General features: G+C 41.0%; 1 protein-coding gene across 1 annotated transcript in view; it reads left to right on the forward strand.

The window, feature by feature from the left end:
* The window catches only part of FRMPD3 (FERM and PDZ domain containing 3), a 178,142-nt gene that overhangs the window by 88,595 nt on the left and 68,921 nt on the right, over positions 1–20,626 (forward strand). The window contains exon 9 of the mRNA XM_030210741.1: positions 6,436–6,572. Coding sequence (XP_030066601.1) covers positions 6,436–6,572 — 137 coding nt within the window. The remainder of the gene's footprint in view (positions 1–6,435; positions 6,573–20,626) is intronic.

A 20,626-nucleotide genomic window follows, 5' to 3' on the forward strand; every position in this document is an offset into this window, starting at 1 on the left:
CACTCTTTCCCACTTTATATCTAGAATCCCACAGTCTCTTCCCTCCCCTTATCCCCATTATGCCCTCTCCTCCCTGTCCAGCATTTCTCCTCCTCCTAACCACTGGTCCAATATTTCTCATTCTCCTCCTTCCCCACACCACCCATTGGTCCAGCTGTTCTCCTCCCCCCCCCCCCCACACCAACCACTGGTCCAACTTTTCTCCTTCTTTCCCCCTACCCACCATTGATCCAGCTTTTACTCCTTCTTTACCTCCCACCCACCATTAGTTCAGTTTTACTCCTTCTTTACCCTCCACCCACTCACCAACCAACAGTATAGCTTTGCTCCTTCTTCCTCCTCCCCCCCACCCACCCACCACTGGTCCAGCTTTTCTCCTTCTCCCCACAACCCAACATTAGTCCAGCTTTTCTCCTCCCCCCCCCCCCACCCACTATTGGTCCAACTTTTCTCCCTCTCCCTCCTCTACCTTCCTACCCACTTACCCACCATTGGTCCAGCATTTCTACCTCCCTCCCTCTTCCAGCCATCCTCCCCCCCCCCACCACCACCATTGGTCCAGTTTTTCTCCTCCCCACCTCATCCATACACCCACCATTGGTCCAGGTTTTCTCCATTCCCCCGCCTCACTCACCATCAGTCCTGCATTTCTTCTCTTCCCCCTCCCCCCTGTGATCAGGCTTCTTTCCATTTTGCTCCTTCTTTAATGCATGATGGCATCCCTCCCTCCCTCTCCCCACCTCCATACCTTTTCAAAGCTGTCTTCTTGTTTTAGAGGGTGCCAGAAGCAAGCAGCGATTCACAGTGTGCTGCTCATGCCGACATCGGAGCCTTCTGTCTGACCTTCCTGCCTATGCTGAGACAGGAAGTTGCATCAGACAGAAGGCTCTGATGTCAGCTCAAGCGACATGTTATAAATTGCTGCTCGCTGATGGCAACTTCTAAAACAGAAAGACAGTTTTGAAAAGCTATAGGGTTGGGATGGGAAGAGGGAGGGAGGGATGCCATTTGGCATTACAGAAAGAGCAAAAGGGAGAGAAGACTGACCATGAGTGGGGGCAAGGAAGTCATGGATGGTGATGTCACTTCCCGAGCCCAAAGTGCCGACACTCCATTCCAATCCGTGCCGGCAGAAATTAAGTCCTGGTATGGACTGTCTCTATAGAAAGAAGAAACTGCCTCATTTGGCATGAATACACACCAACAAACAATGCAAAAACATTTGGGAGCAAAATAGTTGTATTTTCTTTATTAGTAAGTAAAGCGAAGTTGAAAGAAAAAAAACTTAACTAAACTTAGTGCTTCATAATTGTACTCTGTCTGGCCAATATTCAAAACCATTTAACTGGCCAGGAATGACACCTGGCCAGTTAAATGGTACTTAGCCTGCAATCTGGTGATATTCAGCAGGAGGTACCTGCTATCTCCCACTGAATATCACTGGTTATTGCTTAGCAGATAGCCAGTTATATCACGCGATATAACCAGCTATTTGCTGATTTTCAACACATCGCCGGCTAAGTTTTACAGCCAAATTTGGCCACTTCAATAGCAGGTCTATCTTTGACCACTATGAAATTAGCTGGCCAGTGCAGAATATTGACTTGACCAGCTATGTTCTTAGCAGCCAAAGATAAACCAGATATTCAATGCTGGCATTGAATATCCAGGATCAGCGCTGACCACAGGAGGCAGCTCAGCTACCTCTCACAGTCTGAATATCGGGCCCTGTAACTCTGCAAGGACATAAGAACATTAGACATGTCATACTATGTCAGACCAAAAGCCCATCAAGCCCAGCTTCCTATCTTCAACAGCTCTTAAATAATTGCCCAAGGTTATACATGCTCAAAAGTATGTGCTACGATCATACACCTCAAACATTTTTGTGATATACATATAAGCATTCTAAGGACTGGAAAACAGGCAGACAGGATTGGCACAGCAGTGTGAGCATGGACGTGGCACAGTGCCTCAACAGACACAGCCACTCAGAGAGGTGAAAGTAACCAAAAAACTTTATTGGTATTCAAAAAAACATTGAATTCTGTTCTCTTCATGGGCTTGATAAACTTAAGAAATAAAGGGGTAGATATTCAGCCGGAAGCAGTCAGCATTTTTATGTCAGTCGCTGGCTGTATTCCCAGATATTCAGTGCCAGGCCATCTCCAAACACTGACATTGAATATCTGGTTATATGTTGGTTACTAAAACTTATGTGGTTAAGGTCAATATTCATCCCTTAAATGCATAAACTGAACCGCTTAAAGAGCCCAATTTAAGCCGTTACCTCATGCTGTTAGGGCTGAATATTGACACTTAACCGTATAAATGTTCTGGAATGCCCTTTCCAGTTATTCAGGACTGGATAACTGGAAAGTTATCCAGTTTCACTTCAGGCGCTAACCATGAATATTCAGCAACACTAACTGGTTAAGTTCCACTGGTTCTGGCCTTGCCTCCAGCATTAGAATTTCACAAGGGTCCATGGCTAAACTTGGCTTAGCTGCATTAAGCTTCTGCAGCTTGTACATCTCAGGTGAAGGCAAATGCTGGAAGGCTGCTCTTGTCTTTCCATTATAGATGGCCAACTTTCATAATCAAAGGATCCCAAGAGGAACATGTATTAAAGCCTCTTTAAACTAATCAAATGGAACAAAGAACAAACACTCTTCGGGGAGTGTTTACTAAAGTGCATTAAAAAGTTGGCATGTGAATTCCAGCAAGCAGAAGAACAGTAATTGTTATCACAATGGCATAACAGCATGCACTAATTCATGCGCTAACTACAAAGCATGTTATGGGGCAAGCAATGCATATAACCATGTTATACAGTTAGCACACGGTACTTTACTGCATACTATCACATGTGCAGTTAGTACAGATACATTTACTGCTTCCAAAGAATGAGGCAGTAAGTGTATCTGCACTAATTGTCATGACACTTATTCCTGAAATCAGCATAAGTTGCCCAGAGTTGGGCATGCAAATATGGGTGCTGATCGTGGATCTGCATATAAATTAATTGGGAAGCAAAGCCAGTGCTGGGCAGACTTCTACAGTCTGTGCCCTGATCATGGCTGGACGGATTCAGCTTCAGTAACTGGAAACAAGGCCAATGCCGGGCAGACTTCTACAGTCTCTGCCTTCAAAATGGAAAGGACAAATCAAGATCAAGTATACGAACGTAGTATCTTATAATAATTGAGTGCTAGCAATCAATAATTGATGTTAATTGGCAGCAATTTGGAGTCTGCCCTACACGCTACTCTTTAACCTGCTTACCTAAATTTCATAGCACGCAACTCCAAAAAAAGCATGGCCTATGGGAGGGGCATGGACGGGTTAGGGATGTTCCCAGTGGTTAGGTGTGATTTTATAGAATACTATGCGCATAATTGCCATTTTTGTTTTGGGTGCCAGCATTTACTCCAGTCTATGGCAGGTGTAAATGCTTATGCCCAAAGTTAGGTGCCAAAATGTACACTAAGGTAGTGAAACCTGGGTCTCACACTCACTCACCAGCATCCTGGGCCTCGACTAGCTCTCAGGGTCAGACACCCTCGACCCGGGCCACAAAATTCAACAGTTTTCTGCAAAAGCAGAGGTCCTTTACACATTGAGCTATCATAAGGTTTTGAACGAGGCTTATTTCTCTTTTACTCTCTCCTCTTTCCTTTACCGATCTGGGAGCAAATAAGTTTTAATCTCACACAAAGAAAAAACTCCAGTCCAGAGAGGTATGCAAAATAACCAAACTTTACTGAATATTCTACAACAGGCAGTTCAAATCCTGTTTGAAGTAAACAGTCAATTTATAATCAGACTTGATACCAGATGCAAACTATAAATCCAGAGAAACTTTAAGGATATGGTATATCTTCTTCAAATTGAATTTATAATCCTACAGTATGTACATATTTACAGTTCCTCCTGTCCATACCCATCCCTTCTGGGTGAAACAGTCTAAGCCTGTGTCTGCAGCACTTTTGCAGCAAGCAGATCTTCCTTTTTTTTGGACCAGACCTCCCTGTCTGTCCACATTCCTCTCCTCCAAAGAAGTGCCTCTGTGCTTCGAACAGCGCTTCACTGTTCTTGCTCCAAGGCTGGGATCCCCTATTTTCTACCTGGAGCACTTCTCCACTTCATGGTTAATGCTGGAATTTGCAAAGACTACCTCTTTGGTCAGCATTAGGTTCTTGAACCCATCTAGGACTCCTCCTCTCCTCCAAGGGTTTCAGCCAGGTTAGAGGCAACCAAAGACCTCGTGCAATACCTAACAATAACATTTATGTCCTCCTAACTCCTCCCACACTGTTACTCAACAAGTAGAGACATTTCTCTCTTCAATTTACCTAGGAACCTACTCCCTTGACCTGGATCCTTTAACACCCACAACTCAGAAACATCCCCTCAGAAAACTCTGGAGAGTTCCACATTCTTACTCTTAGTAAGACATTATAATGGGGACATTATAATGGGGGATCACAAGAGTATTCTGTAAAGGTCATTGCGCACAAAGTGCTCTTTGCAGAATACTAGTTTAGCGCTGATCATTTTGGCACCTATCTTTGGGCAACCAATTTACTGAACTCCTTTTTTGTAGTATATGGTAAAGTACTTTCCCCTGAATTGTTTGCTCACAAATTTAGTAATTACCATAGTAACATAATAGATGGCGTCAGATAAAGACCTGTACAGTCCTTCCAGTCTGCCCAACAAAATAAACTCAGTACAAAGTATGATATATGATATACAAAAATGAAAACAAAGAATAAAAACAACCACGACTGTGGTTTAACAAAGAACTACTAGACACCTGTATAGCATGGACATCCAAATCCCAATTTTATAAAACTGGGATATGGACATCTAAAAACAAAATATGTCCTTATGGCAAAGGGTTGTGGTCTGGTCATGTTTTGGGTAGATCTATGGAAGGACCAAAATATGGACGTTCAACTCCAGTTTCAGAAGGGGAAGGGACACCTATGTCCAAAAATATGGATATTGTCATTTAGAACTGGTACCCAGCAAGTGCAGGTTACAAAGGTGCTCCAATTGAGCAACTCTCCACTGTAGAGATTACGGGAATTCACCTCCTTAATCCCGCTGTGGTTGCAGCTGACCCCGAATGTGAAACTGGCAAGGAATACTGGGTTCTATGACAGCTTCAGGAACTATGGATGTTAATTTTATAAAATGGTCACATGGTCATCCATGTGGGGTAGAAGAACAGTCTAATTGTTAGAAGAGTGGACTGCGAGCTAGGGGACCCTGTTTCAAATTCCTTCTTTGTGGGTTTTTTTTTTTTGTTAAATTGTGTGCCCTCCAGGGACAGAAAAATGCCTACTGTACCTGAATGTATACCGCTTCAATAGCCTGTGGGCTTATAGGAGAAATCTGCAGGCTTGAAGGCTATTGAGTGGTGTATTTTCAGGTACAATAGGTATTATTTTCTGTACCTGGAGGGCTCACAAATTTTTTAAAATCTCATAAAGAGCTCCACTGAGATTTGAACCAGGGTCCTGTAGCTCTCAATGGGGGGCGGTCCCCTGGCACGCAGCCATTAGGCAATTCCTCCACTCTATATAAATGTCCTCACTATTAGACTATTCCTCCACTTCACATGGAGATCTATGTGGCCATTTTACAACATGGTCATTGCTATAGTAACTGTAACATAGTAGATGATGGCAGATAAAGACCTGAACAGTCCATCCAGTCTGCCTAGCAGACACACTCATTATCAATTCATTATTAAATCAACAATGAGTGTGATATTATAAACTTGATCATGGTTTTTCTTTGGTGTCTCTGGGACATAGATAGTAAAAGTCCGCCTGGCCCTGTCCTTATGTTCCAACTACTGGAATTGCCATTGAAGCCCATTGCTTCAATGATGCAAATGTCCCTTGTTTTTCCTCATTCATAGTTTGGATATTTCAGGTTGTAAAATGGATGTCCACACTGGTCGTCAACAGCACTTGGACATCCATTTCTCGTGTCTTTTAGAACAGGCTGTACGTCGACAGGTCCCATTCTAAAATGTTCTGACCTGGAAGTCCTTATTCTGAGTTGAACATTCTAAAATGCCATTCCACATACTCTTTTAGCAAGCACTCTCTGAATCTTTTCCTTGCTGCAATCTCTCACTGGACTATTAGCTTTACATATTTATTTTACCAATTCTGTTGTGATCTTTAGTACAATACTACCATGATGCTAGATGTTCCTTATTCAGCATACGGAAGCTCAAAAGTTAATGACTGAAAGTTTAATTATAATCGTTTACTCTTCAAAGTTATTTAACTTTTTTATCATTAATTATATGTCAATATAAAAGTTTCTATGACTTTTGCTTGCCAGTGAAGTACCATTTAATTTCAGAGGTCATGGTTGAATTTTAGGGGTTTTTTTCTCCATGTTTGCCAGAGCCGAAATGATGTCATTAAGGATCGCTTCGGAGTGGAGCTCAAACCGGAGATGCTGCTTGGTCTCACTGCACTTCACATCTATATCACTGTCTCTGCCACTCACCCAACTCAAAAGATTTCTATCAAAAATGTTGAGTAAGTTCATTTCTCTCTCTTAACTTTCCTAGTGGATACCAAGACTCTGTACATTTCTCAGGAGAACATGACAGTGAAATGCACAATTGTCATTTTTAGTATTTCAAGAGAGGCCTTGCTATGAAGTAGGCAAGTCATCCAAAGAATAATGTACAGAATGACCAGACCAGTGAGGAGGCCCAGGTTTATGTCCTGGACCCGATTTTTGTCCATTAAGCCAACAAGAGCTGAGAATACTGTGGAAACAAGGTCCTACTGTTTTATCTTCCAAAAGTTTCAGAAAGTTAAATCTCTGAACACAGAGATTTCACAACTGCACACAGGGCCGCTTTAACCACCTATAGGGTCCTGAGGAAACTTTTGAGGATGGACCTCCCTCCCATCCCTGGTCCAGTGGCACCCTTCTTCCCTTCCCATCCCCTGTCCTGCTGCACAGCTTCCTTAGCCCCCTGACAACCAAGCCATTTTTCACTGAAAAACAAAATATGGCATAAAGGTGCAGAGCTGATGATTAGGCCAAGTTGCTGATGGCTCTGCTGATTCTGCCTCTCAGAAACAGGAAGTCCACTTCAGAAAGAGTGAGATCAGCAGAGCCATTAGCTGTGAAGCCTAGACAGCTCTTCTCCATACCTTTATACTGCTTTATTTATTTATTTATTTATTTATTTATTTTGCTGGAAGCAGCAAGGATGGCAGGGGAGCGGGGTTGTTAAGGAAGCTGCTGGACCAGGGAGAGGTATTAGGGAGCTGATTGAGAGTCTTCTGTGTAACAAATTATAATTTTCTTTAATTTGTAAACCATTCTGCTGTATCTTTGCAAAAGGCAATATATTAAGCCAAATAAACAACAAACCATTGTCAAGAACTCAATATGTCATTGTAATTTGTTTTATTGCTATTGTATTACCTTGTAAACATGTTGTTTATTTAGAAACTGATATATACATATTTTAATAAATATAAATAATTAAATAAACAACTGCAGCATCTTCTAGTCCCAAATAATGTTAGCTAAGAGCTTAACTGCAATCTCCAAACAATCACAGGAAACATTCAACCACAAAACTTGACTATGTTAAAATTAAAAAGCCATTTTATTCAAGTATATAAGTTCAAAAAGCAGTAGGGGACAGAACTGTTAAGCAAGCAATGCTAGAGAAAAAAATTGTTTTGCAGATTGAAACTACTTCCTCAGGGAAAACTGATGTTTCAGATAAAATGGCTTTTTAATTTTCATACAGCATGTTTTGTGTGCCTCGATTTTTCTTGCTAGGATTTGCTGTCCCATTGGGCATACATATCCTTTGCCTTTTTGTAAATATAGCATGCCATTTGCAGAGATTTATTCAAGGAAACAGAATTTAAATATATAAATATGGAGAACCACTTTATGGGCGACTGAAAAAGAACACGGTAATTACAACTGTTGGATCTTTAAGGAAAACAGACCTTTTGAACATAGCTTTTAGAAAATCCAACCGAAACCTAACTTCTCCTGCTTCAGCGTCAATAAAGCAGTTTTCAAAGAAAAGTTATACATTTACTAGCAGTTTGTAAGCTTATTGAGCAGGGACTGTCTTTCTATGTTAAATTGTACAGAGCTGCGTAACCCTAGTAGCACTTTAGAAATATTAAATAGTAGTAGTCTTTAAGGGGCATAGTTATCAATGTGGGCTACCATTAAGACATGTTATTATCCCTCTAACTCGTCCTATTTTACTATAGTCCCATTTTATGCAATGAAACCTAGTTACTAATAACTTGGATCAACAGTACAATGACACATCTTAACCATAGCCCACATTGATAACTATGTCCCTTAGTGAATTATTTCCCTGTCCATGCATTGTGAAAGTGTATATGGATTGGGGGTAACTTTACAAAGGTGTTTTCATATAGGCATAGTTTACTTATTTTGTTTCTGGAGGGAGCAAGGGGTCAGAAACTCCAGTTACAGGAGAATTAATTTTTTTCCCCTCTTAGGCACTGATTAACTGTCTCCCTCTTTCACCCTCTGGCATACAAGTTCTTTTCCAGACTGGCCAATTCCTGTTTATTTTTTTTCTATTTCCACATTTCTTTCCCCTCTCCCCCTCAGATTTTTAAGTTCTTTCTTTTGTTACCCACTTTATCTATTTTATTCTCTCAGCATTTCCTTTAGATTGTCTCATCGCCTTGTCATCTTTCTTTAGCTTGCGTAAGGTTTAATTTATTTTGTTTTCACTTTTTTCTTTTCTTTCTCATTATCGTACTTATACTCTTCCTTTCACCTCTCCTCCTACTTCTCGCACCCCTCACTCCCCAAACACATTCTTCCTCCTCACCTCTCCATTCTTCCTTCATCCTTCACCTCTTTCCTTCATCTTTTCATCCACCCTCCCTCCTTGCTTCTGTCCTCCACACCACCCTCTTCCTTTTTCCTTGTCTCCACTTCAGGCCCTCTTCACTCATCTCTCCCCTCCATCCTTCTCTCAGCAATTCTTCCTTCCCTCTCAACTCTTTCCTTGGTTCCTCACCCTTCCTCTCTTCTTAGGGTTGTTTGAGGTTTTTTTCATCTCTTCTTTCAACTCACCTCTGACCCCAATATTTCTAAGTTACTGTATTCTTTTAAAATGGTCATGTTCACCAGCATTGTTTTGTTCATATATTTAGAGAAACATTTTATTGTCCTGCTTTTTCACTCATTCAGTTCAGTGTATTCCACCTCAGTTTCACAAAGTCTGCACCAACCTAAATATAGGTCCTTGTAACTTCAGCAGAAGGCTTCCTGCCATCAGCACTCAAGAATTTTCTACTTGTTGACAACCACAGTTGGCCAATGATGTTAGGTTCATCAGGCTGCCCTGCTTAGTTTTGCTTTAGTCTCTGTGGTGGTGAAAGTACCTGGGTACCTTTCTCCCTCACACAGTTTCAAACCCAAAGAAAACAAGCTGTGTAAAGGTTAAGTAGGTCACTGGAAAAATATCCAGAAAGCTGCTGATAAGAAATTAGACCTTTTTTCAAAATTGAAAGCTGGTTCCCATAATACTGAGCTTACAGCTCTTTAGAACAAATCTGGAAAGCGGTTTTACAGAAAAGAGCTCGTGCACTAAGTGCAACACCTGAGTTCCTTTTCATGTAAGCTGACATTACAAAAAGCACTGCATTGTGCTATTGCAGATCCTCCAGAGTTGCAAAGATACAGAGTTTGCAGTTTAGCCCAGGAGTCCTTGCTCTGGGCTTGGAATTTAACAAGAGATGCTGTGGCAAACATAAAAGATATTTAATAAATAAATAAATATTAAATATTAAACTATTAAAAATGCATTTAAAAAAAAGAAATGCTGTGACTGTGGAAGGACATTTCTAAGTAATGTCCTCTTCTATATTAAATGTTAAATACATTATGGAAAATAAGGGGAAATTATCCTCTAAGTTTTGCTAATGCACAAACCCCCTCATTCTAAAATCTTGCCTGTATACATAGGAGCCAACTCTTTGGGTGCTGTGGGTGCTTGAGCACCCCCAATATCAAGAGAATTCCTTGTATGTGTCCAGGGAGGGGTTATTTCCATTGGGCTTAGCACCCCCAATAATTACGAAAAGTTGGCTCTTATGCCTGTATATATTGCCTTGGGTGCACATTTTTGCATGTAGGGTATAGAATAGCACAGTGGATCCCGAACCTGGTCCCGGAGGCACCCCAGCCAGTCAGGTTTTCAGGATATCAATAATGAATATTCATGAGAGAGATTGGCATGCACTGCCTCCACTTCCCAGATTTGTTCTAAAGAGCTGTAAACTCAGTATTATTCGAGCCAGCTTTCAATTTTGAAAAAAGGTCTAATTTCTTATCAGCAGCTTTCTGGATATTTTTCCAGTGACTTACTTAACCTTTACACAGCTTGTTTTCTTTGGGTTTGAAACTGTGTGAGGGAAAAAGGTACCCAGGTACTTTCACCACCACAGAAACCATGGGAACCACTGGAACAGTAGTAGCTAAAGTTCATTGCTGAATTGTGCACAAATTGGCACTAACAATAACAATGAATAGAGTTAATTGACACAAATTAGCATTTCTGTGTGTACCTGCATTTAGGTGCTATTCTATAAGGTTAGCGCCTAAATTCTATAGCAGGTAACTGTGAAAGGGGTGTGGATGTGGGAAGGGCAAGATAGAGGCATGGCAAGCACTTACACATCTCAATGTTAGAATACTGTCAGTTATGTGTGTAATTACTGCATTTAGGCATAAGCATTTACACCTGCCATAGCGCTACCCTAAGCTTACACGTGCAAATATAAATATAAACTTATGCAAGAATTCTATAATGGCATAATTGGCATAGAAGAGTAGCTAAATGTTTAGTTCAACAGGCTTTGATCCTAGCAACCTGGGTTCAATTCTCCCTGCAGTTCTTGTGACCTTGAGCAAGTCACTTAAATTTAAAATAACTTTCACACTTTAAAGAAAAAAACAGAGACAGAGGTAGATAGTACTGGGCATCAGTTATAACCCTAAAGACATAAGGGAGGGGGTAATCTGCAAGGAGTCATAGGTACCAACCATAGCCACCTTTCGGGGCAGACTGGATGGGCAATGCTGGTCTTTATCTGCCATCATTTACTATGTAAATTTATCCACACTGTTGCTATGTAAATTTATCCACACTGGGAAAATCTGTTTCAGATAGATTAGTATTGCACATTGTACAATCTGGTTACCTCGTATAATTTCAGACTATTCCAAACCATTATTTCATCCAGTCATGCATTCTAAAGAAAACTTTAAAAATCAGTCACCTTGAAAATTTGGTTCAACATTTATTAAACATTCAAGCAATAAGACCAGTTTTTCTGCAGGAAAGATTTTTTTTAAACATTACATATTTAATATTCAGAAAGAGTTTGATAGTGACTAAGACATGCACTCTCTTTACTAATTTGTTTTACTAAATTGAGCGGAGGAGTAGCCTAGTGGTTAGTGCAGTGGACTTTGATCATGGGGAACTGAGTTCAATTCCCACTGCAGCTCCCTGTGACTCTGGGCAAGTCACTTAACCCTCTATTGCCCCTGGTACAAAATAAGTACCTGAATATATGTAAACCACTTTGAATGTAGTTGCAAAAACCTCAGGAAGGCAGTATATCAAGTCTTATTTCCCTTCGCTTTCAGTCAAAACTGATTTCAATTGGCATATCATTCAAAGATGAAAAAAAGCAAGAGTTTACAATATTTCCAAACTGAAAATTGAGCCCCCTGCTTACAAAGCCAGGCTAGCAGCTGCCATTTGGCATTGCCAACACAGCCCATTGAAAGTGAATGGCTTGTGTTGGCAGCACCAGCCACTAGCATGTTTTTGTAAACAGGGGCCTAAATTTCATTGCATCATCACATCAAAGTTTTTATATCTTGCAACAAAGAAAGGGACTTTCTGCACATCTCTGGTAGAACTTGTAAAACAGATTGCTTTTGCGATAACCACATTACAGATGAATTATCAATATTTAAAACCAAATCATACTTGCAAAGCCAGTCTGTTAGAATCTGAAGTTTCTTGTTAAAGTCAGAGGTGACATCCTCTTGATCATCTTTCATAAAAATAACAAGCTGAATGTCATCTGCAAAAAAATGAAATCAATTTTCCAACCTTCTAATAATGTCACTAACAGTGTTAAATACAAATTAAAGAGAATGGGTGAGAGCAGTGGTCCCTTAGGAATCCTTGTCTCCAAAACTCTCTTGGAAGGAAGTTCTTGATTCCAACTGACTGATTGTTTTCAATGAGAAAAATAAGTACTAAACCATTTCAAAACCAGACTTAATACCCATTTTTTTCTAGAAATTGCAATAGTTTCGGATGAGACACTGTGGGGCTCACTTTCAAAGGAGAAAAATGTCCAAAAAGTGACATAAAGCTCATGGCCAAACTGTTTGTGGAGGGTAAAGGGGGTGGGGTTAGGGGTGTGTCAGGGGCGGAGCTTACATCCATAATTGTCTGACAACACACAGAAAAAAATAAGTAAAAAATAAAATAGTCACAATTAATACCTTTTATTAAATTTAGATTTAGATATGTATCATATGTCAAAGAATAAAGTGGTTGCTCGAAGCATATACTAACCACAATCACTCAACTGCAAAACACTATGCACAACTTTGTGCAAAAACACACTCAGAACCTTACTGTACCATAAATATTACACTGGGCAGAACCTAATACACCAATATACCACCCATACGGAAAATGCAGAATGTCAACAATATGAAACAAGGGATCATAATATCACAATTCTCATGTAGAGCCACAAAACACCCTCCTTTTAGGGTGGATAGTGTTCACAATGAGCTCCTTTTATTAATGGCCAGATAGAGATAAGAGTTTTCAAATTTCAATTTTGGCACAGTATAAGTCATCACAAACAAAATATAGGAAAACCAAAAGGATTAGGGGCTTATAGCCCATTTAGTTATGTTTAAACAAAAGAGATCTGCATGAAACAAAATATTAATTTTTTTATTTTGACTTAAACCCTTCAGAGTCAGCACCTACCTCTCCTGAAATCCAACGTGCGCTGTGTGCCACAATTTCCTCGAATTATTATGGTCTGGGTCTGGGAAGGAAGTGGGAACACCTCAGACAGCCACTCTTAACCAGCCTTGAGCCTTCCCTACTCAGTGACGGCCCCTCCCGCGCATTCCCGCCTATGTGGAACAGGAAGTTGCATCGACGGGACGGGAGCTCTCGTAGGGAAGGCTGACTCTGACTGGCTGAGCCTGAGGCGAAGAAGAACATCATGATGACGATCGGTGACGCTGGGTAGCCCGAAGCCGGTTTAAGGTGGATCTGCGGTGTGGAGGCAAAAAGAGGAGGAGGGACACAACGCGCCAGTGAGAGACCGAGTAGCCCCGGGCGGGCGGAACTGGGCATGGGCATGGCGCTCAGGTGATGGTGAGCCGGCAGCACTGCAAAGAAGAGAGAGGACTGGAGTCAGTTGACTGGTCTACTCTCAGACAGTGGCATAGCCAGACCTGACATTTTGGGTGGTACTGGAGCTAATATGGGTGGGCACTATGTATATAGGTATGTGTAGCACTTAATGATGGATTTCTAAGTAGTCTGCCCAACAGCTGTCCTGCATCAATATAAACCACATATATACTTAATAGAAAAACAGATATTTGTAATACAGTTACATTATCCCATATCTTAAACTTGACCAGACATAAGTCTGCAATAATGGCAAACGTCTCAATACACCTGACAGGATCCTGCAATATAATTACAGCAATAGCATAGATCTTTCAAGCTTTCTTTATAACAAATACCTGATTAAGTAAACTTTGAAGTCTTTTTCACTTCCTCTAGCTCTACTCTATCTCCCTTCTGATGCTGACAAAATAAAATGACCACGGTTTGGTACATATCCTTCAACTTTACATTATAATAAATATATATGCCTTATTAAGCTGTATTAATCAAATATTTAAAATTTGGTAAATATACTTTTGAAGACTTCTTCCTTTTCTACCTACTATGGAATTTGTCGCATATAGAGGACATAGCTAGAATGTTTCCTCTTATAGCTTTCCATAGGAAAAATGTATTTAAATTCGGGTAGCACCTCAATAATAACAACACAAAATCCCTTCACCTCCAGGTACTTTGTGAAGTAACAGAAAATCCTGCAAAGAAGCTTCTTGAGTCTATGTTACAAACCTTAACCAATTCTGGAATACAAATGCCAATACAGTACCTTTAAAAAGGCAGCAGTGAATACACACAACAGCAATACGCATCTCATTGGAAAGGCCAGACAAGTCAGACTCCTAGATCCCCCACACAAACTACATGCCAGCAAAATCTCTCACCTGCTGGTTCACATGCAAAACATAGACCAACCCTCATCAATTATAGAATTAAGGACCAAAAATCAGAAATTGTCTTGTAGCCTGGCATCAGTCCTTCCCTTCCTTACCCCCCTATCCATCCTTGTAGCCTGGCATTGGCCTTTCCCTTCCCTATCCCACCATCCAGCCCTTCTCTTCTCTACTCTACCCCCACTATCCATTCCCATAGCCCAGCATCAGTCCTTCCCTTCCCCACCATCCATCTGATTGGTAGGCATCTGCCTCAGCCCTTCCTGCACGCAGCCTAGCATTAGCCCTGTCCTACCCCCTTACCGATAACTCCCTAGTATGGCATCCCCTCACCTCCACCCAGAAACCTGCCCACATTAAATATAAAGCTTTTAAATAATAATAATATTATTATTTTAACCTGGGCACTGCAGAGGACGCACTGAGAGGGAAACGACGCGAGAGGAGATGAACCTGCCTGCGTGCCTGCCTCAGTGAGCACTGCTGCGCTGCCTTCACTTCCAGTTCGCCGCGACTTGGAGAGGGGAGGGCGGGGGAGGGAGGCGACATGCTGGACATGGAGGGGAGAGAGAATTGCTGGACATGGAGGGGAGGGCATGGGAGAGAGGAGAATTGTGACTTCGGGTAAAAGATTTAGGAGCGCGGGAACAGGAACAGAAGGGAGCGGGCAAGTGAGCCGGACCTCAGGAAAAAGGTGCCGGTACGCTGTACCGGCACAAAAAAAGCACTGTATGTATCCCTCATTGATAAGTTTTTGATTCTAAAGTTTAGCAATTTCATTAAAGCAAAATGAACATTCCTATCCGAGAATGTTTTATATTAAAAACAAACACACAAAAAAAGCAATCAGATTTTCACTTACCAGCTCTGTCAACACTATGTCAGCTAAACTTCCTCTTTGAACCTACTATTGGAACCATCAGCCAATGAAATGGCTTTTAGCCGTAGCTATCCCAGGTTACCTGATAATTATGCACACATCATTGCAGTCATGCCCTCCTCTTGGTGTACATGCTCAGAAAAAAAACAAAAACTTTGAACCATTTAAAGATTTTAACAATTACACTATTTATTTTTTATTTCTCCCCAGTCTCACTTGCACACCTCCCTCCAAACCTGTTCTCTTTAATTTGAATGTTGTTCACTTCAAGCTCACCCCGAATGAAAAGTTCTTCCCACATCAAAGACATATATAGCACTGGTTGTATTCTTTTAAACAACTTCAGCAGAGCATGCCTGCCTCAGTGAGCATTGCTGCGCTGCTTTCACTTCCAGTTCACCAGGACAACTTGGGCAGGGGAGAGAGGAAAATCACAACTTCAGGTAAAAGATTTTGCAAGTGAGCGGACCTCAGCTGGGGAGGTTAACCTCCTATACCGGGCGCCTATGATAAAGCTGTATTTGGATGTTTTTCTCACAAAAACATCCAAATTGGTATCTTCAAAACCATACTTTAGATGTTTTTTTATGAAGTCTGTCAAAAGTGCGTTCAAATCCTAAGGGGGCATGTCAGGACATTTTGAAGGCAGGATTAGGGCGTGCCTAACACTTAGATGTTTTACAGCCATAATGAAACAAAACAAAACATCCAGGACTAAGCCAAGACATTTTGGTCTAGCCTGTTTTCAGAACAAATAAGGCACAAAAAGGTGTCCTAAATGACCAGATGACCAGTGGAGGGAATCAGGGATGACCCCCGCAATGGTCACTGACCCCCCCCCCCCCAAAAAAAATATATATGACTTACCAGCATCTATGGCAGCCTCAGATGTCAAAGTCAGGTGTATTACATCAGCATGAAGGTCCCTGTAGTAGTATAGTGGTCAGTGCAGTGCACAGTGGGGGACCCAGGTTCCTATCTCCCTCTACTGTCACACTTGAGGTGGAAATTGTGACCCCCTCCCAAAGTCACCAAAACCTTACTATACTCACATATAGGTGCCCCTTCACCCATAAGAGCTACTGTAGTGGTGTACAGTGGAGGAGAGTGGGTTTTGGGTGGGTTTTGGAGGGCTCAGGGAACAACATAAGGGAACAAAGTTGACATGTGTACCTGGGAGCATTTTCATAAAGTGCACAGAAATGCCCTTTAGGGTGTCCCGTTGCTCTCCTGGGATGTCTGGGAGACCAGTCTACTAAAAATGCTGACTCCTTCTACATCCCAATGGCACGAATCTATATGTTTTGCACTTATTCTTTTTTTTTTTTCTTTTTGAAAATGGACCATAAACAAAAATGTCCAAAGCACAAAACCTTGTTTGATACAGTATTTTTTTTTTTTTTTTGGTGGGGGGGGGGGGGGGGGGGGGAACATAGACATTTTTCTTTTTTGAAAATGACCTTCTTTTCTTTTTGGACTTTGGCATTTTGTGCAAAACATCCAAAATCGGATTTAGACATCATATTGAAAATGCCCTTCTGTGTCAAAGGCAGCAGTAAGATCCAGTTGCACTCAAGACATCAGAGCCCTGATCTGCCTTTACTAGTATGTCATCTACTATCTCAAGCAGTAAAGATTTAGTACTATGATGACATCTGTACCCAGATTGTCAAGGATGCAGAAGATCATTTTCATCTAAAAAATCATTTACCTATAATAGTACTGATTTTTCCAGTACTTTGATTAACAGAAACAAATAAGAAACAGGTCTAAATCCTGAATATCCACCACTGACCTTTTTAAGAATTGGAATCCTGTTTAAGAGGATTTTGTACTTGACCAGTGTTCAAAGATAAATTAACAAGATAAGTACAAAAATGGAGCAGTTGCTTCTCTACATAGAGACAAATAACGAAATGGAATCAAATCCAATAAAATGGTTGAAGAATTAATGGATTGAAGATGTTTGACTACATCAGTTTCACTCACAGATTGAAACTAATCAAATTGTTCTTTAGATGCTTTTGATATACCGCCTTTAGAAATGCACTTTCTCTCTCTCTCTCTCTCTCTCTCTCTCTCCTGCTACTTACCTCCTAAGACCTCCATCCTTATTGCAAGAAACTTCACTCTCCATAACCCATCTTACTTGGAGATAGGACAGAAACCATGACAGGCAAGGACAGCTAATTGTTTCTCCCAGGCAGTTGCATATTGGATAACTTTCATGTCCTGTTTGTCATTCACAAAACATAGGTTTTAAGCTGCTCTTCACGAATGGCGCTAATGCTATAATGCTTTACCAACCTTTACATCTGTAGGTTACACCTGATTTGTTCATTTCAAGGTATTTCAGGCCCGATATTTAGAAAATGCTGAGCTTCTAAATTTGATCCTAATTTTGTTATGCTCACAAATTTAGGCCTGCCATTCATTTGCCTAGATTTATGAGCAGAGTGCTAAAAATCAGTGCTAAGCTCTTAACTTCTTTTTCCCTCTAAATCTGCCCCTATTGCAACCTACTTTGTATGCTTAAGAATTTAGTGAAATTATGAGTGAAAATTTACACACTCAGCTTTAGTAAATTTTCAAAGAGGACAAAATAATTATTAAAAATTCATAAAAGTATAATAAAACAATTCAATAAAAATGAGAATCTAAAAAACCCTCAACATTCAGAAAAACTTTTTAAAAACTCTACTTTTAAGTAATTTCCTAAAATACAAAGATCTAGCAGTAAAGAATCCCACATACTTGGAATAATGGTTGGGAATAATTCTTTTAAAGATCCTAATTTTGTACAAGTTCAACGGGTCAAAATTTGTAATTAATTATCATAGATTTGCTGTGAGGAACATGTCTGTGGTATTAGAAATACAATACAATACTACTCTTCTATTCCACAATTACCACTGAAATGGTTCAGGGTGAATTACAAGATTAACCAAATAAACAAACTGGGAAGAAAACAGTCAATATATTGAAATTCCAGAGAGATATGAAGGATATAAACCATAAGTAATTTTTAAAGTCTAAGCAAAGTAGCTTAAATTCAGTTCAGAAACATAGTTATACTCTAATGATGATCCAGCCCTGCTTGATATCTGCCCTCCAGGTTACAAAATTCATCACATGATGAGAAACAAAAGAAGAGGTGGGACATGTTGCTGTACTTTGTTGTCTGTCTGGAACTGTGCCTACTGTTTAATTAAAAGAGTTAATGTGAAATTTGAACCTGGGTCCCTTAGTTTAAAGTCCACTGTACTAACCACTAGGCTGCTCTGCAGGGATGTCTATGTGGCCATCCTTCTAAGAATGCTACCAGACACAGGTCTGTGTCCCTGCTTGGACGTTCCAGTTTGTAAAATGGCTGTTCATGCTGGACATCCTCAGTACATGAACGTCCATCTCATGTGTTTTTGAACATAAAATCCTGACCTATTTCCTGTTAGAAGATACATGTGAAATGGACTCTGTTTTGCATGTTATGAGCTGGAATCTCTATTCTTACTTGGACATCCTTTGAAAAAAGCCCCTCTGTTTTGTCCCTTAATGTGTCTTTTCTACATATTTTTCAAGACAAAGTTATGGTACACACTGAGGGGCATAATCGAACGAAAACGTCTATCTCCATGGGCGTTTATCTCCGAGAACGGGTCCGTGAAGGGGCGGACCGAACCGTTTTTTCGAAAAAAATAGACGTCCATGTTTTATTCGACAATTTGTGAGCTGGGCGTTTTTGCTTTTCAGCGATAATGGAAAATGAAAGCGCCCGGCTCAAAAACTAATAAATTCAAGGCATTTGTTCGTGGGAGGGGCCAGGATTCGTACTGCACTGGTCCCCCTCACATGCCAGGACACCAACCGGGCACCCTAGGGGGCACTTTTACAAAAACAAAAAAAAAGGTAAAAGAGCTCCCAGGTGCATAGCACCCTTTCCTTGTTTGTTGAGCCCCCCAAATCCCCCTCAAAACCCACTGCCTACAAGTCTACACCATTACTATAGCCCTAAGGGGTGAAGGGGGGGCACCTACATGTGGGTACAGTGGGTTTGGGGGGGTTGGACGACTAAGCATTAAGCAGCACAATTGTAACAGGTAGGGGGGGATGGGCCTGGGTCCACCTGCCTGAAGTCCACTGCACCCCCTAACAACTGCTCCAGGGACCTGCATACTGCTGCCAGGGAGGTGGGTATGACATTTGAGGGTGAAAATAAAAAGTTGTGAAACATCATTTTTTGTGGTGGGAGGGGGTTAGTGACCACTGGGGGAGTCAGGGGAGGTCATCCCCGATTCCCTCTGGTGGTAATCTGGTCATTTAGGGCACTTTTTGGGGCCTTATTCGTGAAAAAACAGGGTCCAGGAAAAGTGCCCTAAATTCTAGCTACAAACGCATACTTTTTTTCCATTATCGGCGAAAGGCGCCCATCTCTGTTCGGGTGATAACCATGCCCCAGTCCCGCTTTCAACACGCCTCTGACACGCCCCCGTCAACTTTGTATGCTTCCGCGATGGAGTGCAGTTGAAAATGTCCAAGTTCGGCTTTCGATTATACCGTGTTATTCGTTTTTGTGAGATAAACGTCAATCTCCCAATTTAGGTCGGAACCTGGGCGTTTTTCTTATTCGATTATAAGCAGGACTGTAACCTCTAAACTCAAGTAATTATGTTGCTGACCCTGAATCTTACTCATGCCTCTTTCAAAGAGAATATCATTCTTCAAAATAATGGTAAAGAATGATTTACAAAGTATACAACTATTTTAGGAATTCAGAACTGTCTGGGTTTCATTTTATTTTAAAATCTTCTTTGTTTTTTATGGAACAGACAGAAAATATTGACTAGTCTCAGTCATCATTTCTTGTTGGATTACATGTTGCATATTAAAAACTGCATACACCTATTCTTTGGTTTACCACCTCATTTGGTGTAGTTCTACCATTAAAAAAGTTCTATTGCTTTTTGCGATTGCACATTTTATGTTTAAAGATTTTATTGGTGGAAAAAAACATAATTATACAATACAGTGGTGTCACCATTCCAACAGTTACGTATTTCTCCATATGCCACATAACTGTAATACAATTCACCAAACTGTGCTTTTTATTTAACCCCTCACTTTCCCTCCCACCCCCACCCCCATCCCCGCCCTCTAACCCCGGTAACACCCCTAGCGTACAGCAACCTCTACCTCTGTCTCGGCCCCAGAGGCTCTCCTTACAGCAGGTCGCTTCCCCCAACATCCACCCTCTTACCAACCCATCAAGATTAGTAATCCCCACAACCGTAGCAAAGCAAACTGTTCCCAGAATTA

The sequence above is a fragment of the Microcaecilia unicolor genome, chromosome 7 (assembly GCF_901765095.1).
Source record: "Microcaecilia unicolor chromosome 7, aMicUni1.1, whole genome shotgun sequence".
Lineage (NCBI taxonomy): Eukaryota > Metazoa > Chordata > Amphibia > Gymnophiona > Siphonopidae > Microcaecilia > Microcaecilia unicolor.